General features: G+C 34.8%; 1 protein-coding gene across 1 annotated transcript in view; it reads right to left on the reverse strand.

Moving 5' to 3' along the window:
* LOC118738143 (transcription factor LBX1-like) overlaps positions 1-23,673 on the reverse strand; it is a 145,008-nt gene extending 121,335 nt beyond the window's left edge. The window contains exon 1 of the mRNA XM_036469065.1: positions 23,417-23,673. Within this exon, the coding sequence (XP_036324958.1) occupies positions 23,417-23,673 (257 nt within the window). The remainder of the gene's footprint in view (positions 1-23,416) is intronic.
* Between the last annotated feature and the right edge of the window lie 1,481 nt (positions 23,674-25,154).

A 25,154-nucleotide genomic window follows, 5' to 3' on the forward strand; every position in this document is an offset into this window, starting at 1 on the left:
CTTTTTTTTTAAAAAAAACGCATAAAATTTGCAAAATCTCATCGGTTCTTTATTTGAAACGTTAGATTGGTCCATGACATTTACTTTTTGAAGATAATTTCATTTAAATGTTGACCGCGGCTGCGTCTTAGGTGGTCCATTCGGAAAGTCCAATTTTGGGCAACTTTTTCGAGCATTTCGGCCGGAATAGCCCGAATTTCTTCGGAAATGTTGTCTTCCAAAGCTGGAATAGTTGCTGGCTTATTTCTGTAGACTTTAGACTTGACGTAGCCCCACAAAAAATAGTCTAAAGGCGTCAAATCGCATGATCTTGGTGGCCAACTTACCGGTCCATTTCTTGAGATGAATTGTTCTCCGAAGTTTTCCCTCAAAATGGCCATAGAATCGCGAGCTGTGTGGCATGTAGCGCCATCTTGTTGAAACCACATGTCAACCAAGTTCAGTTCTTCCATTTTTGGCAACAAAAAGTTTGTTAGCATCGAACGATAGCGATCGCCATTCACCGTAACGTTGCGTCCAACAGCATCTTTGAAAAAATACGGTCCAATGATTCCACCAGCGTACAAACCACACCAAACAGTGCATTTTTCGGGATGCATGGGCAGTTCTTGAACGGCTTCTGGTTGCTCTTCACTCCAAATGCGGCAATTTTGCTTATTTACGAAGCCATTCAACCAGAAATGAGCCTCATCGCTGAACAAAATTTGTCGATAAAAAAGCGGATTTTCTGCCAACTTTTCACACATTCAACACATTTCGAACCGAACACTGATTTTGGTAATAAAATTCAATGATTTGCAAGCGTTGCTCGTTAGTAAGTCTATTCATGATGAAATTTCAAAGCATACTGAGCATCTTTCTCTTTGACACCATGTCTGAAATCCCACGTGATCTGTCAAATACTAATGCATGAAAATCCTAACCTCAAAAAAATCACCCGTTAGTAAGTATCAGGCATGGATTATAGAAAAATTAGAGATTCTTGAGTTGTATGGTTATTGCAGAGGACCTGCAATATGTACTTTAATCGTGATATATGTGAAGCTATCTTTGGGTAAAAATAAGAAGATGCGCAGATTCTTGCTACTATAAACTAAAGTTAGCTCTTGCTATCACTTTGACTAGAATGAATTTTACCGAAAGGAAATTAATGATGTTTCTAGATATTCTTCTTTAGTACATGTAGATATACACTAGGGTGGCTCCCACCTCGAAATTTTGTGGGAAATATCTAAAAAAAGTTTCCTGAAAATTTTAGCACTTAATATTATATATTATATATTTTATGGTATAATCTTGGTCAATGTCAGGGTTTCTTCAGAATTAAATGCTCTATAAAAGTGTCCATTGCGGCGTAAGCCTAACACCCACCAGCGAGGTAGTACGAGACACTAAACCCAATTTTTTCATGCAATTCTCGTTTCTTTTAGTCCCTATCTCTTAAATAAAAAGATCTACAAAAAAAAACGTAAATGACAAACTTGTAGGAAACTCAATTTCTGATATATTAAATCGTTAACATCGATATTTCTTGATACATTGGGCATTGATATTTATCAACAATTCCAACACGAATCCATGAAAATTCCACACAACTTCAACTTCAACCCTTTTTAAAGACAGTGTGCGATGTATGTATCTATATATGTATTTAGTTAAATTTTTCATTTGAAAAATCTTTATTCTTATTTTTTACTAGCAAAAACCTGACGGGCTTCACTGCGCCTTAATAGTATTTTTGTGCTGTTTGATACCCCGTATTGTAACATTTCATTTATTTTATCAATTTAATTAAATAAAATTTTTCAAATTGGTTTCTACCCTCCTCAAACATATTCCGGCAGTAAACTTTCCTGAACCTCTTAAATTGGATACCCATATTGCAATATTCAATACCCATATTGCACTATTGTATTGGTTCGTCAAAGCGGTTTCGAGGTTTCGGTTCGGCTCAAGGGTTCGGAAAAAAAAGGAAAGCGTGAAGTGTCAAGTACAACAACGCGCACGGATAACTGTCGAGATTCTGTCAAATGAGATGGGTTGCCATTACTTTTGATATTGCCACATGGTAAAAAAACAGCATGGTATGTATTACCATATTTAACAAAAAGAAAAAAGGGGGTAAATTTTCTACCTTTAACCTTTAAACCTTTATGAAAAGTGGTTCGGTTTTCAGTTCGGATCAAACATCGGTGGAAAATTTCGGTGCGGTTAATAGTTCAGTTAGTTTATAAAAAAAAAAACGGTTTCCTGGTTCAAAACCAGTTCTCGTCCCTAATATAAAACATCCTTCTGCTTATCATAATTTTTTATCTTCCCGTTTATCTGTTTCTTCATTTTTATCTCTGCTTGGCCTTTCTGTTTATCTCTATTTTTTTTCTTGGTTTTTGTCTTCATCTTTGTCTTTCTCTTTCTCTTCGTGTTTGTATTTGTCTTTGTGTTTGTTGTCCTAATCTCATTCTTTATCCTAAATTTAATGTTAAACTGAATTTTCACCTTCATTTTCAGCTTCATCTTCAATCTTTAGGCTTCTTTATTTGGCATGCTTACATATTTGCATCAAATGCGGTTAAATGCTGCGTACATAAGTATTTTCAATTAAAATGCAATCAAAACGAAATGGTCTTGCATAAATGAAATGGATAATTTGTACCTATTTATATGTATGCATGTCAGTACATATATACATATACATATACATATATGATAGCATGGACTATGTACAATATTTAGAAAGCAATTACGCTAAATCAGTATGCATTTGTCTATTTACATATATCCATTTACCGACCTATCGCTGTTGTTTTTGTAGTTATTGAAGCAATGACAGTTTAGTAATGAATATTTAAACGGTAGACAATTTCAAAACTCGTTAACGTATGCACATATGTACATACATACGTACATACACTCATAAACAAGTACATATGTTTGTAAACACATATGCATCAGTGATGAAATTGATGGTACAATTGTACTTTTTTGGTACATTTTGAATTCCAAAAGTACATTGGTACTACATCGACATTTTTGATACAATTTTGTCAAAATACGGCGCTACGCAAAATTCTCTCGCAATATATATACTTGGAAATTGGAATTTCTGTGGATGAAAATATTATCATCTTTTTCTACCTCATAGAAGTAAATACGTGGTGCTTCATAACAACGAAAGTCTTGCTAAAATCAACAAACAGTTGCAAAATGTTTTTTGTGAAACTTCGATTGCGTTAAATGTAACTGTTTTTTTGTAAAGTTTTTGTGTTACATGCACTTAATAAACATACTTGTACGCTGTTTTTTGATTACCTTGATATATTTATTTGTATTGGTAACTTAGAGTAGAACTCCACAAAATATACGTATGCTGCTATATGAGAAGAGGAGGGGGGAAGACATGGGAAAGGGTGAGAGGGTAGGAACAGGACGATGACATATATAGCGTCTTGTAGAAAAAACGCTCCGTGCTCACCACGAAGCTCCTTAAGCGAATGATATCTATTCTCATCGAGAGTCTGGAGGAAATGCGACCCGAGGTGCTTGAACTTTAGTTTCGCAAAGGCAGGACTCCAGAGCATCAGGTGTTGAGATAATTCCATACCACTATTCACCATGCAGCTGGTGCAGTAAGGGTCATCGATGATATTCAGCCTTACTGCATGCTTACCTATAACGCAATGACCAGTTAGAACGCTCACAAGAAGTGAGAAGTGTAACTTGCGTAGTCTCACGAGCTCCCTGGACCGCCCTGGTCTACACGTGGTCAGAAGGACTTAGCCACCTTGCATCCAGCGCACGCTGAGCTGAGTAAACGCCCATCTGACCTTGAGCAATTTCTCAAGGGTTCCCTGTATTGCCAGCTCATCGGCTACGCAGTTACCCATGATTTCGCTATGACCCGGAACCCAAATGAGCTTAATAGCGTAGTTATCCGATGCGGTCGATAAGGAAGCACTACCAGTCCTCACCGTTTTCTAACGAACCAACAAGGATCCAAAAGTTGCTTGGCTGTCGAAATAGATATTCGCCTACATAATATTGGTTACACTAGAGAACAAACAATCCGAAGCCTCCTGTATTGCGGCTACCTCTGCTTGGAAAACGCTACAGTGATCCGGTTGCCTGAATTTCAGATTGATGGAGAGTTTTTTCTGTTTACACTTTTAAATCTAAACGAAAATTCGAGCAGCTGTTCGGATAGCTTGAAAATTGCTGCAAACTATACTGGATATTTTCCTCTTGTGAGATAACCGATGACATTTCACGGAAATTTTGTTGCTGGAGATGTTTAACTGGAGATGTTAAATGCACGTAACAATAGAGATATTTACCTAATTTAAAAACATATGTGTTTATATGTACAGTATCGGTCATATCTATAGCACGCCATTTCAAAGTGATATTGTGTGCCACTTATGTTTATTTATTTATTTTTAAGAATTTTCAATTAAAATATATTTCTTTCTCTAACAAACCCCATATAAACCCAAGTTTAACAATTTGTAGTAAACTTCAAAAAAGTGCGACAAATTTTCACCTAAGTTTCAAACTTTTTTCTCGGAAGTGCTAGAATTTTTTCGAGTACACAGTTTTTTAGCCACTGAACTTTTAGTCTGATAATGTACAAATTTCAAGTGGCTACGAATTACCGTTAATTTTTTAGAATTTTTTTTTGTCGCATTGGCTTCCATATAATGAATAAACTCAATTTATTTGTATATGGATGAAAACCGCAACACCTTTGGAGAAAAAAATTCCAAAAAATCAACGGTAACTTTCAGTCACTTGAAACTTGCACATTATCAGACTAAAATTGATTGGCCTATAAAACTGTCAATTCAGAAAAATTCAAACACTTCTGAAAAAAAAGTTTGAAATTTAGGTGAAAATTTGTTGCACTTTTTTGAAGTTTTGTACAAATTGTTGAACTTGGGTTTATATGGGGTTTGTTAGAGAAAGAAATATATTTTAATTGAAAATTCTTAAAAATAAATAAATAAGCATAAGTTGCACACTATATCACTTTGAAATGGCGTGCTATAGATATGACCGATACTGTATGTATGGTCTTTTAAATGTTGGTACTTTTTCGGCTGATTTAGTACTTTTTTTCGGCCATTTGGTACAAAATTCAAAAACTTATTTATCATCCCTGATATGCATACGTATAATGCAACATAGACATACATTGAATTATGTGTATTTATTCTTCTTATATCTTCATTAGATAGATACTCCCACACAACTCAGCTGTCGCAAGGATATGACTGTTGATTGCTACGCTCTGTATTCGTATTCAAATGCAGTTACATAAGTATGAGTAACAATTTCTTGTGGCAAGCAAGCGGTAAGATTAGCTTACATGCCGGAGAATATTATGATTTTTGAATTTACTATCACTTTTAAATGTTAATTAAATTAAATAGAGAAATGCTGATGAGCATTACGGTGACAGGCACAATTATTTGGTTACTGTAAATATCATATTTGCTGACTGCAGATTTCCACATTGTTCTCTCACCACACATTTGGAGTTTGCGCATTTAAGAAGGTTAGCCAACATAAACTTACAATTGTGAATTACTGCGAAAACGAGGGATGAAGCGCCATATTGAATAAGTCATAAATTAATTCATCTGTGTGGGTTTGCCAGGGGTTTGGGCATAAATGGTATTTGAATGTGTTTAGTGGGAGCATAGGGAAATCGATAAATGTTACATACATACATTAGTGCGAGTCTAATTTTTTCGACTATTATATTTGACTGTATGCTCTGAAAAAAGGCTCCCAGAAAGGGAAACCAAAAAAATATCTAACCCTGCTGAAACTTGCTGAGAAGAGATAACCATAGGTCTGTGAGACGTATCATGGTTCGCTTGCCTTCAGTTTATGAAAAAAATGTCCAAGGATATGGAGTTTTTAAATATTTATTTATTATTTAAATGCATTTGATGGTTCGTGGTTTCTGATATAGGTCGAAAAATATTTTAAATTAAATTTATTAAAAATAAATAAATAGCACTGAAAACAATATCATTTTGAATTTTGGTGCTATTATTTTGACCGCAGCTTTATATACTAACATACATATATACATACACACTAACATATGTACATATGCAGATTTGGTAAAAAAAATGCAAACTCGCAGCAAAGCCTTTGAAGCAAATGCCACATTTTTTTTTATATAAATACATAAATACAGACATACATATGTGTGCCCAGCCATTCATACATATTTATAAAAGCTAACAATTCAATTTGCAACATTTCCACTCATTGGAATCAAATCCTTCTCCTATTCCATATCACATATTGCAGAGTGAATTATTACTGCGGATAAATTGCTGTTGGTCGTTGTTGTTCTCGCTTTGGTTTGTTGTACAATCGTTGTGCAACGGTCCGACGTTCACTGCGATATACGTATACATATGTATATACTAGGGAGCTTATTTTCGGCAACTTTGTTTCTTTTTCACTCCCATCAAAAAACTTTTTTGTGGAAAATACCTAAAAACAAGTTCCCTGTGCTTAGTTATCCGTACTACCTCGCTGGTGGCAGTTAGGGCATTTAATTCCGAAAAAACCCTGTCATAGACCAAGATTTTACCATAAAATGCCTCTGAGCTATATAATTTAGAAGAAAAACAATCAAAGTTTACGTATATTTTGAACGGGAAATCTTAAAATTAATGTTAAGGGCTCAAATTTTTAGGGAACTGGTTTTTAGGTATTTTCCAAAAAATTTTAGATGGGAGGAAAAAAAACATAGTCGCCGAAAAAAAGCACCCTAGTGTATACTTATGTATAATACATATGTAAAAAACATACAATGTGTTTTGCACCATTGCAAGCTGCTTTTACATTGCTATTGTAGTTGCCTACAGTTGGTTGGTGTGCTGGATGAGAAGTAGCTACTCCACACCAAAACCACTCTATGCCACATCGCGGCAAAACAATCAAAAAAAAAACAGCACGAATTGATTATATTTCAGCACACCCGCATTTAAAATACAATTTTGTATGCATTAACATTGTTTTTTTTTTGCTTCAAGTATGTGGTAAGCAGAAATATTTTTCGTATATTTATACCCGTGGCCGTGCGCATATTAACATGTACAACGGTAATAGCTTAAAGAAATTGAGATAAATATAAACATAAATATATAAATATGTTCAGAATAAAAATGGAAATCGATGAAGCCATTTCTCGAGCAAAAATTGAGAATTTCAACGGAATATGCAAAATCGTACAATGACCCAGTAGTTTGCAGAAATAAAAGAATGCGATATTTTAGGAACTACAGAACATCACCGTAACATTTTGTCTTGAGTGGTTCTCTTTTTGCGAGGCTGCGAACTTAACAATTGGAACGCATTTTTTAACCAGCCCTGAGCGGTTCTTGGGAGAGTTATCTGCAGCTCGTTCTTGGAATTGACAAAAGCGACTAATCAGTTTCGCCTATTAGATTGGTAAATTCAATGTTTTTTTTTCTGAATGAAATACATATGTATGTGCAGGAAAAAATGTTACTCATACGCCATGTACGAATACTCGTTTATTAAACTTAATAGGAAAACAATAACAATTTATTAACTTATCGTTGTCATATTGACCGAAAACTGCCAAAGTACCAAATAAGGTGATAGCTATTCTTTTAATCGAAACCAGATTATTTTATCTTTCTCATTAGCAATAAAATAACAACCACGTCCCTAAAACTAATATAAAATACCAAAAAAAAAATAAAAAGTAAATAAACCAGTTTACCAAACGACGCCCACTTATCGACACATTTTACCATTTATTTTTTATTATTTAGTTTTCGGTTTTTTTTTATGAAACATGTTTATTCTTTAACAAAAATCATATACCTAAATCCAAGTTTCAAATTAGTAAAAAAAACTTGAAAAAAAATCTTTAAAATGTCATCAAAATTTCACGCTTTATATTCAGAATTTCTAGAAAAATGTTGTATAATAAAGTGCAAGTTTGAAGTGGCTACAAAATACCGTTGATTTTTGGAATTTAATTATTTTTTGTTGACGTGCCATTCCATACGAAGCATCATAGATTACACAAGAGGGCGGGAATAGATTCATTTTTAATTTTGCCGCTGCCGCCGGTTACAAAATAAGCTACCAGTCAACAAATAGCTTTGTTTCTTTATTGTTGCGTCCGATGAAATTCGCTCAGCGATTTAGTTCTGTTTACTTCGGTATTTTCTTAAAATTCTGAATAACATAATATGTGAAATGCTGATGAAACTTTGTTAATTTTTTGAAATTTTTTTTACATAGTTTAAACTTGGATATATGTATATTTTTATAATAAAAACAATTAAATTTAAATAATAAAAAAAAATAGTAAAAGCTTGTCAATATATACATAGGTTTTGTATAGTGTAGGTGCCATTTGAAGTAAAATAGGGCCAAAAATGGCATAGTTTGAGCAAACTTGACAGGCCTGGTCGTAGCGTAGCACTTTTCCACAGCCCTTATGCAGAGAATTTGCTCCTCTACAAAAGAGTATTTCTTGCATCTTGATTTCGATCTGATGAGTTAGCATTTTCAGTCATTTTAGCTGTGTGATCAGTTAAATAAAGTTAGGGGCAGTGAACAAAAAGCTAAAAAGTGCAGCAATTTTATGCCGAATAACTTAACAGCACTGCGCTGCAAATTCAAGTGAGCGGTAGTCATTAAAATAATTTAAAAATTTTTGTGCTCAAAGCTTCCCAGTAGGCTTTAAGAGGAGTTGTTTTTCTGATCTCTTAAGCGAAAAGGGGGGAACATTTTCACGAAATTTTTAATCATACCAATTTAAGTTTCCTACAGACACACCGCGACAAGCTTGCTTCAATTCTTCCTTTATCATCTAATAAAGCTTCCGAAGGTAAGGTCTTACTTAAAAAGCCATGCCTAAAAGTGTTTTAAGTGTTTAAGAAGAGCTCCTCATTGCTCATTGCAAGTTTTGCTCAAAGAATTTACCATCTTTTATCCTGGCTGCCTGAATTTCCAAACATTTTTCTCATTTTAACATTTCTATGTATAAAACCGTTTTTATTCTTCAGAGTACTAAAAAGATGAAAATGCCTCAAATTAAAGTAGACCTAAAATTCCGGGGCTAGAACAAAAATATGCATACATAAGTGCTAAATTTCGCATCAAAAAGGCTAACCTGGTCACATTGGATAATAGCAGCGATGCGCCAATTGCCAATAGTTTTTGAACTAATTGAAAATATTTCTTGTCAAATGTTGAGAACGTTTTTTTTTTTTTATTAGCAAAACTTTTCGATCGTAACGGCATACCATTTATCCATTAAGGAATTTTGTATTTCAGGGTACACTAGAAATTGTGCCACATTGACTAGGCAATTTCTTGTGTACGTATGTATGTATGTACATATGTGGTCTGAGGTATGTGCATTCAAATATAAAGTATGTAATAAAATTTGTAAAACGACCATAATATTTAGCCGACGGAAAGCCTTCCTTTCGCGCAAATCTGCCATTAAAAGCAGTCAACATTACACAGTAAAAGCGCATGGAAACCTCATAGCCTGGTAATGGCGGTAATTAAAATCATTTCACACCCATTGCAATTTACGCCAAAAACATCAACGAATTAAATACTTCAGAGATAGCAGACGCCACCATTTACCCCAAACGCCGATGGATGGATGGATGCCGACAAAATGGTTGCCATCAGCTTTGTTGTGGTGTCGTATGTTTGAGTGTGTCGCTTATTAACTGCCGCCATTTGGGGCAACGGTAATTATCTGTGCAAGCAATAACAATTTAGCCACAAACGACAATGACCAAGCAAAATAATCACTTTGCCACTTTTTTGTACGCCACGGCTTAAATAAGTATCTCTTCGTCCTTTCTGATGTTGTAGTTTTTGTTATTGTTTTCCATAAAGCAATAACTCTACTTCAAGCTCTTACGGCGCCTCTCTCTGTTGTTGCGCTGTTTGTCTTGGTTTTCCTTAGCACAACGTTCGTACAATGGTTGTGTGGTAGAAATGTTTTCGGCTGGGACATTTTAAATCGTGAATTCCCGAGGGTACAACTAAGCCACACTTTCGTATGTCGTTACACTTTGCTACGTTCTTTTACTGTTCTGCTTTCACTTCGTAAGAAAATTGAATTTCTACTGATCTTCCCACTTTATTTTCAGCCAGAAAAGCTTACGCTGAACTGAACCGCGTCAAACAAGCAAACCAAATTAATGTTAATGGCTAAATTGCTTAAGACCGTTGCGAAAACAGCGCAATAGGCCCTTTTGTCCTGTGCCCAAAAGTTTTATATTTATATTTGTAGATTCCGCTTTAACAACACTAACTATTATTAGGATTTGTTTCTTCGTAGATTTCAATGCACACATACAAACAGTCTCGTGGGCGATGCAAAACTTTTCTCTCAGTTAAATTGAATTCAATTTGTTAGAGTGTGGGAGGTTTGGTTGTTTGCTCTGGGGCAATCTTGATGGAGCGGAAAAACTTCATTTGTGTGGTTGCCTTCTTTGGCTCACACTAATTGCAAGTTTTCATAAATTTTTGGCTCTTACATATGGTATCCGGCAGCAAGGCAGGGGGCTCTTTCGTTAGTCATTTGTCAAGTGACAACGTTTGCGGCAATAAGTTGCGTAAATTTTTAATTATGTTACCACAACTGTGAAGGCGGGATTTAACTAAGTTTCGGGAGATAAATGTACTTATGCTCACACATCCATTCTTATGTGTCAACAACATGCAAACACATGTGCGCAATTAATTTTCGCCTGAAGACAAATGCGAAGTCTAATTTGCACGTGGACTTCCTACCCACTAGTTTGCGTATTATTTTTCGTACGAAGGTGTTGAAATATGTTTTTGGCAGCAAAATTTTCAAGTGATATATAGCAGGTCAGAGAAAGTGTACGGAAATTATAAGATGTAATCTCTGTGAGGCGTTGAAAGATTTAATTAATTAAATCGGCTTGGGCATATTTCATTGCTGGATCTAGGCTATTAGTCGGCATGGTTAAATGCCACAGGAAAATGGTAAACTACAAAATTTTGTTTTCATAACTAAAAATTTATTATACATATGTATGTATATGATTTCATTCTTCTTATGTGTAAGTATGTATGAACATATTAATGGGGATAGAAAAAAATACATTCCAGTACTCTCTTTAGGCTGTTCACGTTGATCTATAAGTAGCAAGTTTACTCCCACAGATAACACCATGAAAAATGAATGCAGGAACACTGCCCTTCGTCTTGTGTTTCCTCCAGGATTAACTTGGGTTCTTATAAAATAAAACACAAATACATAGTTGCTTTTAAGCTTAAATAGAAAAGAGATATCTTTTCTTGTAAGAGCTCTTACGGGTCACTGCTAATTGACTTACACGCCATAAGACTAACAGGGCAATTTTGGCAACTGACTTACAACTCACCAGAGTTTTTCGAAAAACAAAAGCCTTTCGTAAGAAAATTGTCAATTCTGGCAACTATATTGAAAGCTCTTTTCTGTCTTTATAAATTGAAAGACAATTAGATTTAAAATGATAAAAATTAAAAATTAAATAAGTTTCTAAAATTAATCAAATGAAATTAAAAAATGAAAGCATGGAAGAATTAAGAGTTTCTAAAAATAAAACGAAAAAATGTTTCCCTTAAAAACAATAAATCTTAAAACTAAAACAAAACTAATTAATAACAATTAAATTAGAAAAGGAAGGAAAATAAAGAGTTTCTAAAAGTTAAATGAAATAAAAATAACAATTTTACCTTTAAAACAATAAGATCTTAAATTCAAAAATGAAACAAAAATAACAATTTTACTTTTAAAACAAAAAACTTTTAAAGTTAAGAAGGATAAAAAAATTAAATTAAATAACAAAAATAAAAAAATTCTATAAAAATATATATTTTTCTTTGTAAAACAAAATCTAAAAATTCAAAGAAATTAAATTTAAAAAAAAATTAAACTAATTAAAAAACCCGCTTTTCGAAGATTCCAACCTTGGATCTTATGAGTTGCACGCCAATGCTTTGCTCTCTCCGGCATTGCGACTGTTGCAAAAGCGCGAGCAAAATTATATACATATGTACATTAGACTGCATCACTCCCCATAAAAAAAATCGGCACTGTTTTTCCATTGGAATTATAAAATCTATTATATTTTAGGATGCCCACCAAAATATTTCGGAAAAATATTAAGATTTTATGCAGATTTTTTAAGCCTAATCTGTTTTGTCATCTGAGGTGACTTTTTTCAAAAAATTCTTAAAGAAACTATTTTTATTCATAAAAAACTTCATTTTTGGAGGTATTTTCAAATCGGTCCAGCTCGCTTAAATCTTAATATTTTTCCGAAATATTTTGGTGGACGTCTTAAAATATAATTAATTTTGTAATCTCGGCGGAAAACCCGCCATTTTTTTTGGCGAAGCAGTCTAATGTGCATACATCTCCTTTTGGAATATGCTTTTCACCAAGAAAGTTGGCAACGGAACTTTTTTGGAAGAATTTGGTGCCAGAATAAACAAACTCTTTCAAAGAAAATACCTTGCCTAATGTTTTTTAAGTGTCCTACAAAAGACTTGCGAAAAAATAATTGCGCTATAAGGGTGGGCACATGGGATCATTGTCGTAATTGCAAGAACAAAGAACAATTACACAAACTTGCCGGCTGTTCAACTAAGTGATGCGGCCTTCGATTTTTTTTTTTCAAAATTAATGCATAGATAAAATTTGAATAAATAGTTTAAAATAACTGCTATACTGAAAAAGAAAAAAAATGCGCTTCGGCAACAAAAAAAATTTCTTCTGAATCTTGCAATTGTATCGCTTTGAAGAGGTGCGGTTCTAGGCGTATGTATCAATAAGGCGTAGTAGAAAGTATTAATGCTGTACACTGAACAAGGTACCATGGTTTTTTCAACCAAGTTATCATTTGAATTTATCATGGTAGATACCTACACGAGTTGTAAGAAATGTGACTCAAGTTAAACATTTGAAAACACATTCTTGCTGCTATTTGTTGACTTCCGGCAGCTTCCGGTTCTAATGCCGTCGGAGGCATTTTTGTTTGTTTTTGTTTTTTTTTTTTCTTAATTACGAAAAAGCATCTGTGAATTGCATAACCCGATCAAACGACGAAGAAAATTTATTCTAGTTCAAGATGTGAGGGCAAATTTACAGAACGGCAGTGGCTGAGCATGTAGAGAGGTTTGCTGTTATTTATTAGTGGTAAAATAACAATAAAAGTTTTTGTTTTGTGCCTTCGTATTAAGAAAAAGCATCTGTGAAGTGCAGAACATAGGCGTATTCAAAGGAAAAAATCGGCAACCAAAAATTTGTTAAATGTAAATAACAGTGTGGTTAACATTACCAATCATTATTGAAAATACCAACTATGGCATTGCTAAATTAAACAAAAATTAATTTAATTAACCAATTTCTGGTTGACTTTTTTCGCAATGTACATATGAACACAAAAATAAAACACATTTTTCTGAGTACCTTAGTCTTGTTCAAATGCCGAAGCAAAACTCTGCAACCTTTTTTTTTTGATTTCATGAGCATCAAGCTTTCCTGTTTCGACTGAGGATGTATGTTTGTGTGAAAACTTGTAAAACTTTTGTACGTAGATACAACCTATGTGAAAAAAGTTTTAGATGTTGCTAAGGGAAAACCTTCTCGAGACATGTCCTGGCGCTAATTTAATTGTGTTCGTTTTTGTTAAGGCATTTTTAATTGTTGTAAACTCAGTTCTCACCTTAACATCTAAACATGTAAAGGTACATATGTACATACAATAGGTACATTTGTGTTAACTTTTGAAAAATTTAATAGACCGTTTTGACAAAGACCTCAGCCTTCATACATCAATTCTTACTTAGCAATTTGCCAGGGTTGCAATGAGTTTCTAACGGCTCATGACTTCAGTTACAACTGTGGTGCTGTCCTACTCCTGCTTCTAGGCAATTTTGTTTTATTATCATTCATTTAGCTTGTTTCTTTGTATGTAATGCCTTTAACTTCATTTTGTAAATGACAACAATTCTTTTAGCCACATGAAACCACATTTGTTTCCGTTGTTTCCATCAACGATTCCAACGGTGATTCTCTTCCTTTAACTGGAGTTCTACAGCCAGCAAGTGGTTGAGGGTTATAGGACAAACGGCACATGGCCTGCGCCGAACATACATACGTAAATATGTATGTGTTTACATTAGGGTGATTCAAAATACACAGAAAAACTAACGTTTTGGGTTTCTCTAGCGGCCACCCCCAGAATTATAGAAAATGAAAAATAACTAGACCATTTTTTTTTTCTTGAAATTGGTTATTATTTAACAGTTTTCAATATAAATATGTATGTATTTTTTATGGGTGAACTCAATTGTTTCGCAGAATTACTATAAAATAGGTAAAAATATATTTTTTTTTGACCGATTGAGACTATTTTTCGTCGAAAATCTGCAAAAAATAAGATTACTATGTATATTTGTCTTTAAAATTTTACTAACTTGTTTTCATATCTTGCGTGAAGTGGTTACAAAAACATCAAATAGCACATTTTGTATACAAGAGATAAGATTAACTGTTATGGAAATAGTAATTAAACTTTTTTTTTGAAGTGAAATAATCTTGTTCGATCACAAAATATTGTTTTTTTTTAGGATTTTATAGTTGTTCTACGAAAGATTATATAAAATACATATGTGTATAGATAATTTCAAAGCCCGGCGGTGCGCGCAAATGTTAACCGATTTCAAATTAAAAATAAATTTCCGATATTTTTTAATTGTGGGGATGACTGGTGAAAAACTTTGGGCCACCCTAATGTGCAAACATACATTTACCTACCCCATCTACGATTGAAGCTTCTTTTTCTATGGGCTTTTTTCTTTCGGGGTTCTTTACTGTTTCGTGATTAATTTAGGTGATTTTGCTGCCACAGTGCTGCCTTTTCCTTCGTGCTGTGCTGACTTGATAGCTGTCGTTCTTCGTTTTTATTTAATTTTAGTACCATTTTGTCATTGATCATGTACATACATACATACATATATGTATATCGATATATCTCTGTGCACGAAAATATTTGCACAATGCATGGCATTTGATTAAGTTGATTTGACAATTGCCAAATTGACAGTTAACATGTCAACTTATTTACAAGCGGCAAAGCGATTACCTTGAAGCGCAAAATACGAGTTTTTTCATATCCAGATTGCTTTTGCAATGTTCCCCGAGTGTGTTTATTACAGTCGGTTTAATTATTTATGTTAATTCATGTACATATGTAGCTCAGGCAAAGTAAATTTGTACAACACGCACCCAAGCAAATTCTAGTAGGTATGTATTCTTTACTTTAATACTTTTTAAGTGATATCATTCTTTTTTGCTACATAAATAATTAAACCAAGTAAAATGTCATATGGCTATGCATTTTCACATGTGTACGTACATACATACTTATATACATATGTGCATGTACATATTACCCTGCAGGAAATGAATCTAACTATAAGGTAACTTTAAGTTGATTAGGAAGGAGCTAAAATTCACTTATTATCTGTATATTTTCTTTGACGAAAGCTAACTATATTTCTATGGCGATGGCCGCGAAATAGTCAAGGGTGGTTACCTCTGCATTAGATGTAGTCAAGGGTGGTTACCTCTGCATTTGATGTAACTAACTTGTAATTAACTACTTTTGGACATAAAATATCAATAGGAAAAACAAAATATTTTTTTTATTTTTTTATTTGTATTTATTTTATTACATTTCATATTTGTTTTCATATTCTGCTGCAGGTGGTCCCATATTCCACTCCGTCAGACATAACTTCAAAATGATAATATGAAACTTCGATCATCCTTTTATTTGTCCTCAATTCGAAAAAGTATTTGCGAAGTGCAGGTTATTTAAATAGAAACTTGTTTCAAGTTAACTTTTTGTAGCCAACTACAAGTTATATATTTTATAGAAATCCGGCAAAAATGCTAACTAGAAGTGGGTTATTTTTTATCAATTGATAATTTTTTTCTGCAGGGTAGTATATGTTGTTTAATGCATAAGAAACATTCGTGATGTGCTGAATTGTCGGTACCCAATACTCGGTAGCCAATACTTCAAAAATATTTCGGTACCCAATACTTCCTTTTCGGTACTCATTACCGATTCTTTACATTAAACCATCGCCGCTTTATATATTTAAAGTTTATAAAAAAAAATATTTTACTACCATTTTATATGCTATCAGCTAAAAAAATTGAGCTTGTCGCAACAGTAAAATATTATTTTATCAGTTTTCACCGTAGTAGATCCAAGGTTCGAGAACAATTCTTTGACATATGAAGAAGCTTTTCAGGCCTACAAAGATAATATCGTCGGATCCATCTAGAACAAAAATTTTTCAAAGAAGTACCAGTTGCTCTGCATTATTTCGACGGACCGACATACGTATGTACATATACATATACATTTTTCATTTGAAACAATATCAAAAGTTTCCTTCGCCCCTATATTAGGCTTTTGATAAGCGAGTCTCCGCTGAATGTATTTTTCCGTATTTTTGGACTATGTGCTAGACTTAAATAATTCGGTACCGAGTATCGAAAGTATTGGATACCTTTTAAATCGGTACTGAGAGTATCGATCAATACTTAAAAGTTTCGACTGAGCACATCACTGAGGAACATGGTACATATGCATGTACTATATAGATATGTATACATAAAATGGCGATAGGCTGATATTTTGTATTGCGCAATAAAAAACTCTGTTTGACACATTAAATAACTGTCTATATATTAACATATTTGTACACTGTACATATTTGCATACATGTAATTCCATAAATATGTCAATGCAATTAAAAACTAATATGAATCTCATTAGTACTTATACTGACCAATCGGTTAATAAAAGTCGTTATAGCTTCACATTTATAGGCACATAATTTGTCTTTCAGAACCGGGAAAATATGTATGTATTTTTACTTGTAGTCATCTGAGAAGATTGAAAGCCAAAAGTAGAAGCTTTACTTGAACTGAGGCTGACATTATTTATTTTGCTTATTCAATGTTTAATATTTTTTTATAAAATTCTAGCGCATCATACAATAAACTGCATTAAATTTCAGTATAAGAAAGTGTAGGTTTTATGTAGCCAAAAACCCCTTGATTAATAATTTTCTTTATTTTATTCCATAAGCAATTTATGTTTGAACATACTTAAAATCGAAACCTGCACTTTTTCCTTTTAAAATTTAATGGGCTATAAAATTTCATACATGTGACTTTTCGAAAAATCTATAGGTACTTACATATAATACAATTGTAACAGGCCGATGGCCGCATATTATAGATTTTATAGAAAAATTAATATGGGGTGTCCTTTATTAGAGCAACTGAAGCCAAATCAACATTTTTTTAAATTTTTGTCGTCTGTCTATCTGTCTGTATGTTTGTACGCGCATCACTCGAAAACTAATACATGGAATTGAATGCACTTTTCACCGATGTATTGCTATAGGTCTGACTTAAAACATAGAAAGAAAAAAAATTAGTGAGTTGCCACCTGTGTGAAAATTGATGTTTAGGTAAATTGATTAGACAAATTTAATACTGCAATATGGCTTGCAAAAGAAAGAGTTTTAAGAAGGCTTACAGCCGAAAATATTTTTGTTGAAGATTGCTACTACTTGAAAATTTCAATTTAACTTAATTGATAACATGATAAGAATGGTATCAAACAGAAGAGGTTTAGGAAAGCTTACTGCTGAACATATTTTTGAGGAAATTGAAAAATTGTATTCAACTAAAATGGTAAAATAAATGAAATATTATATATTCTCCTCCCGAGGCAATATTCAAGAGCCTGGTACCCAAACGGCAAAAGGCTTCGGATTTGACTTTCGATGAGTTTTCATAGAAAAAAGCAGCCTCAGCATCATTGTGATCTTTCTACTAGTGTTTGTAGGCTACTGTGTTAACTTCTCTGAAATATAATTTGGTCTCGAATGCCTGAAAGAAGTTCTTCCTAATTTGAATGGCGCTAAGAAATACTCACCTTTGCCAAGATTCCACGTTTAGACATGCCATTGTAGGCTTCATTAGTTTTATCAACTAACTAGTGATGAACTATGATGTTTTTTCGAACTCATCCTAATTTTTTACAAAAAAAATGTATGGAGCTGTACCATTGTGGGGCGTTGAGTTTTATGCACATAAAATCAATTTATGACTTGGCCAAGTGCCTTTACAAGCCTTAAGAGAAATATAGTCTTCTAAAAATATTCAATGTTTAATTATGTTCATTTGTTTTGAGAAAAAATTTAACACGTTTGCTCTACGAATAATAAAAAACTATTTAATTCTGTTAGACATTTTTAACCGTAATATACTTTTAAATGCTTCATTTTAATGCTACTTTAAAAATAATCAAATATGTCGTAACATTAATATGTATGTCAATTACAATTAAATGTGGAAATTTTTCCTTGAAAAAATAGAATTTCAAAAATTTTAATGAACTCAATTTTAATTTCAATTAACTTTTGTCCATAATCATTAGCTAATTATGTCAATCAATGTATGTAGATATATATATAGGCATATATGTATGTATGTATGTATGTAGGTATAATAAATGAAATCGATGAAAAGCTACCCATTTGATTGATATAAATCCACGCTTTTATAATCATTTGCGGTTTTTTATTTCTTTAATTGAAAAGTTAATTTCGCACACAAAAAAATACAATAAAATTGAAACTAATCGAATGTTTTGTAATGTGCAATTTGCACGCAACATTTGCATACAAAGTTGAAAATATGCATGTACATACATATGAGTGAGATTATGTTATGTATTTATATTGGTATGTACATACATACACTTATACTTATGTAGTTTTACTATTCAGTGAATCAAGAAATTTGTGCGGCGATTAATTGAAAGTGCCGGCAATTTATTTCCAACTATCACTTCAATATCTCGAATTGTTGTGATTTACTGATTTACTCGTGCCAACCCGTAGTTTTGCGGAGTTGCTTGCATGTTAAATACACTTAATTTATTAACAAAAAAAGCAGAAACAAAAAAAAAATACATACAAAATCAAATGCGCCAACATGAGCGGCAATATTGTGGCGACACATGCAAAGTAAAAGTTTAGTTAAGTTTACCACTATCGAGCTAGAAAATATAATGGTTTCTAATGTAACATATACATACATAAGTGAGCAAACATGCAATACTCCTGCTTGATGACAGCTGTCACCGTTAACTACCTGTGTCAAATGCATAATCTAATGATTTTTTTTTTAATAGAAAAAAGCAGTAAGGAAAAACAAAGTTTCCCAATCAAATGCAAACAATGAATTTATCAAGAAATTTAAAGCAATTGCGTGCCACAAACATACACATGGCGTAATTTAGCCGAGTGCCCACATAGCTTTAATGTCATACAAAAGAAATTAATGAGCTACAAATTAAGCTCGAACAGTCCAAGGGGATAATTTAGTGAAATGTGAAATGAGGCAGGGTGACACAAATAATAATTGAAAAAAAGTAAATAAACAGCTATGCACATACAAAGGCCTGTGGAATAAAATGGGGGGAAAAAATGTCCACCATTGTAATCAGCGGCCATTTCCTCTGTAAATGCGACGATTAAGTGAACACTGGCCATTAAAATGTTAATGTGTTTGCTTACCGCATTAGTCGCTGTATCACAAGCGCTCTCGTCGCACCGTTCGTCGTCAAACATACATACAAATGCACAAACTTATAATTGTTTAATTTTAGCATATTTACGTTGTTATGCAATAACAGTTATTTTATTTATTTTTTATTTTATTTTTTTGTTATTTTCCGAACTAGTACCCAACATTTCTTTGATCGATGTCTTTCAACAAATTTTCCCTTTTTTCTTAGGTTTTACCGTTTTGCTTGAGAAGGGACTGCGTTAAATCTCGCCCCCCCCACCCCAAAAAAAAATTAGTAGGCGTCCAAACCATTCCAAACGCATACATAAATAATCATCCTGCTATGCATTGCATTAAACACTTTTGCCCACATTAAATAATTTAGCCTTTTCAAAATCGGTGATTTTCCAACGTAAGCCCTAAATGTGGTTGTGCGTGCTTTCGTAACGCCAGTAATGCCATGAAATTATTATGTACTATGCACTACATTTTAGCCGCCATTTGTAAGCCCTTTTTCCGTGGCATTTTACTTGTTTTGTTTTTTTTTTTTCTTTCTACTCGTATTTTTGAATTTTTGAGGGTTGCAAATGGAAGCGTTGAAAGCCATAACTACCCTCCTCCGCCTACTCACACGCCTTCAACAAAAATTGTGCACAAATTTGTACTCACTTTCAGAAGCGAGCGTTTCAACTCCCACACCCCTCGCCATCGAATAAGTTGAGAAACTCTTGCGTGGAGTAGCAAAGCAAGCGTTCAGCAAAGTAGAAAAAAAGTGGCAAAACGGTCGCTTGAAACAAATTGAGATGTGGCGTTTGCCATTGTTTCCCATTTAATGTGTTCATGAATTTTTAAAATGCCTATTTTCATTTTACACTTTTCATTTTATAGGTACGCTCGTACATATTAAATAGCGGTGCGATTCATTTTATTTTTGTCATTTCTGTTGGCAACTGCAAAAAAATAATCAACGTTAGTTATGAGCGAGTATTTGGTTGGATTTTGTTTTGAAAAATTTTAACGCTGTTGTTAGCTTTTCTTTAATACAATTTTACAAACTTCATTCTTAATAACTTAATGATACTGATTGCTTAAGCACAAAGGTGTAATAAAGCCTTGGTGAATATTTATGATTGTGATCAAAATAAAAGGAAATCCACTGCCTTCGGTGCGGTACTTTTCCAATTATGTTAAGGGATTATTTTATCATAATGGTTCTCGATCAATATTTTTATTGTTACTCCTAGTTTACCCGAAATTGGCTACATCAAAAGGACACCGATGTTTTAGATTGGCGGCCCCCCAGCCCAAAATGCCATCTAATCTTCATAGTCTCTATGAGCGATCATCAATTGAAGGCTAAGAAAATATCAGTGCCCTTACAAGAGTAGAGAGTAGAGTTTATAGGGAGGTAGACAAAAATAGTAAACTAGTTTACTTGGCAAAAGAAAAATGTGAAATATCGTAAAGACAGGCTCTTTATTCTTGTGAGGGATATGTAAAAAATCACCCGATTTTGATTAAATGTGGTTTAAAGATTACTTTTTCTTCTTCTACAAACGCATAAATCTTAAATATGATAAAGATTGGTTGACTGAAACATTGCCACAAAATTTTCTCCCAAACACTAAAAATTACGTGACTTGGATGAAATTTTTAATTTTAGCATAAACTCGAGAAACAGTCTAACATCCACCCTACTTCTCATACAAAATGTCAATTCGAATTTTCAAAATCTGACTTTAGATTCGTACTACTCCAAAAACCTCCCTATGGATAGTTTCGTAAAAATATAACGGTTTTTTTGTTTAAGTCATCCGGCTTATTGGATCCGCCAAGTTGAATTTTTCAAACGTGATTTCAGATTCGTAATCAGCAAGCCCAAATCCCCCTATGTCGAAGTCTGATTAAAATCGATCAATGGATTCCTATGTTTGCCATTTTTGATGAGCTGCTGGCCCATAGTGCACTGGTCTGGTAGGGTTCAAAATAGCGTTGAGCGTCAAATTCTTAACCGATTTCGGAGGCTCTTTTTTTTATTTAAAGGCAAATTAATCTCCTGGTTCACCTCCATCCGTGAGCGAATTTCCACAATCCCCATAAAGGTAAAATTTAATAAGATAGTCATAATTTGTTTGCACACCCTGACGAAAGAGAAGAACAATGAGACTAAGGAGCTTTTCTGTTAGCATATGGGACAGGCGTATGACCGCTGCCCCCGCCACGATATTAAAATCGTGCTTGACGCCTTCAACGCCAGGGTCGGCCTTCATTACAACATCTCCGACAACGGAGAGAGGCTTATCGACTTTGCCACGACACGGGCAAGGGTAGTTAGTAGTACCAGACAACAGCATCGAAACATCCCCAAATCTACTTGGGTGCCCCCTGATCAAAGAACGAAGAACCAAATTGATCATGTTGTGATAGCCGGAAGACACGGATGAGTTGCCGCTAAGGACCGCATGCTCTCTGTGCAATAAAAACGAGCGTCAGGCAACGCGGAAAAAGTTCGTCGACGCAAAGCTCCAGTCACAACGGACATCCGAAAAATGTAGCAATCGACTCTCAATCCTGCCTAATAAAGCAATTCCTCATGGCCTAGACATAAATGAGTATTGGAACTTCATCTCCCAATTACTTCGCACCGTTGCGGCATAGCTGCTGCGGAAAAACACGCGCGACAATTGGGCGATACAGGGAAAAAAGGAATGAAGATAGACGCCTTTTCAAGAGAAAGAAACGAGAGGCAGAAATAAGTGAATGCGAAGAGCTTGAGATGCCGGCAGACAGGAGTGCGACTCGAAAATTCTATCAGAGAATAAGGCAGCAATCAAATGGTTTCAAGGAAATTTGGTAACAGATGTCCAGAGTACACTTGATACACTTGAGATAAGGAGGGAACACTTCTCAACGCTTCTGAATGGCAACACGGGTGGCGCGTTTGAAGAAGAAGAACCCGCACCAATGTATAGGGACGGAGCTCACGTTCCTCCACTTGACCAAGACGAGGTGAGAACAGCAATATGGCGGCTTAAAAACAACAAGGCTTCCGGAGCCAACGGCTGAGCTGTTCAAAGCCGGCGGCGTAGAGCTGGTCGGGCGCCTGTTTGGATACTCAGTGTACTTTACCCAATCCACAAGACCATTGACCAGATTTTCACAGCACGTTAAATCCTGCAGAAGACAGTAAAGAAGCAAATCGGCACAACTCATCTTTTTGTCGACTTTAGCTGCCTGTACGTCGCCAGGTCTAAATTTCGAATTGTCGCAAAACTAATATTGCTTTGTAGAGTGACGTTGAGCACAACGTTCAGCTTAGTCAAAATTGGTTAGAACCTCTTTGCGCCGTTAGAGACCTCCTGGCAACACATGAAAGTTCTCGCGTTTTGGTACACACGTCACTGTTGGCAATTATAACTACATACATACATATGAATTCGATTTAAAGCTGTCATTCGCGTATATAATATAAGATACTATAATAAAACAACTGCGAGCGGTGCTGCGAGCATTGACAAATTTTATAACTTTGTGGCATATTTTTACCATAAAAATTTTTGCATTTTGGTATAAAAAGAAAATTTTCGAACTACATTTTCAATACCCCTTTCAATCAAAATTAAAGGCCAAAGTCATTCGTCATGACGCAAATTTTTGTTAAACGATATAATTTACTTTTTAAAACGATACACTTACCTCCACTTCGTGCGACGATTCTGGAACCAGGTTTTAACTTGAGCATCGGTCATCTTAAGGCCGCGCGCCAATGCCGCTCGTTCCGCGGACGCCAAATATTTTTGCTTGTGAAAACGTTTCTCCAGTTCAGCCACTTGAATGCGTGTGAAAGAGGTGCGGGGCTTTTTCCGCTTTGGTGGTGTACGATTTTGATATGGATGGCCAATGCGACGGGTTATGGGAAAGGCAGCTGCAAGTAGAGTGCATATGAAATGCATTTCTTAATATAGCTGTAAATGAATATACGCATTCGAGAAGATATTGTCATAAATGTCTAAGCGATTATGTTGCGTGCCAACCGACGGCATTGTCTAAGGCGTCTAAAATAAACGGACTGCGAACTCAACTAACTTAATTGTAGGGTTTTAGTTTTCAAGCAATTTGTAAAGCAATAAATTCTCAAAGATAACAAGCAATTTCCGATATTTACTTCCGGCATGGTGTGTGTGTGTGTGTGTGTGCGGCCGGTGCGGCGTCAGCAAATGTATCCCGATGTACCTGTTTACGGACGCTACTCACTCATCTGCTAGAATGTGCCACAATGTATTGTACCAATTATTTCGTGTATACCTGCTGTGAAATCAATTAGACACTTCAAAATGACCGCGCCTCTGGCAGCGAGCGTGCAACCAGTCTGGACAAAGACACACAGATATGTACTACACACATACATCAAGGCAATACCTTGATGTGATCCTAATTGCTGTTGTTATCCTAAATTTGACTTATCAGTCATACTTAAATAGTTAAAGTGTGTTGCAGGTACTGCAATGGAAGAAGTAAATATGTATGCACGCATGTATGTGTCACTGACATTCGGCTAAGCCCAACGACCTTTCGCGTCCTGCGATTAGCCAGCCACGCACATATTTTCCTTCCTTTCATTCACAAAATTATTAAATCGTTGTTTTTGTTTTTTTAAGCCGTTTTTTATCTTAATAAAGCAACGCCGACGCAAGCAATTACTTTTTATTTAATTTTAATAGTGGTAAAATGCTCAAAACTTGTCTGTCTTGAAGGAAAAAAAAACAAGATATTGAATTATCAAAAATTGCTCAAAAGCGAAAGAGTGCACAGTTTCTTAAGTTATCATGTTGTTGTTGTAGCGGCTACAACAACCCCGTCCAGATTGGCTAGGCCCTCAATCCTTGTCGCCAAGCTCAACTAACGGGATACCGAAACGTGCAGCCTCTATAGATTCCCTTCATAGGGACAGAGGCGTTAGTTGAGTGGGGTTTAGTGGGCATGCGAAGTGATATTTCGAGTCGTCGGGTGTCTCTCCGCATGGCGGGCACTCATGGGGCACATCTGCATCCAGTCTGCACAGGTACGAGTTCAACCTGCCGCAGTAGCCGAGGCACATGAAGCTCTGTCTCGTCCACGTCAGATGGTTGTGTGTCCAGAACGGCATTCACAGGTCTGGAGTCTACGTAATTGAGACCGACTCCCTGCGAATGCCGCTCAAGGCCTGTCGATATGCAGTCGGGTCCAGAGGTTTCTTTATGAATCTCTGGACTTCGCCCGTCATTTCGTATAGACGCCTCTGCAAGCAAGTGCCTGTTCAGGTGTCTGTGGCTCCCTACTAAGAATTGCTTGCAGAGCATTGTAAAGAGCTCCATAACGGAGAGCATTTGCGCCTCGTCATGTAAATGATGTTGTTGCGACATCAAAAGACATCCGGTCGCTGTCCGGAGTGCTG

The sequence above is a fragment of the Rhagoletis pomonella genome, unplaced genomic scaffold, assembly GCF_013731165.1.
Source record: "Rhagoletis pomonella isolate Grant_MI unplaced genomic scaffold, Rhpom_1.0 Rhpom_scaffold_00004, whole genome shotgun sequence".
Lineage (NCBI taxonomy): Eukaryota > Metazoa > Arthropoda > Insecta > Diptera > Tephritidae > Rhagoletis > Rhagoletis pomonella.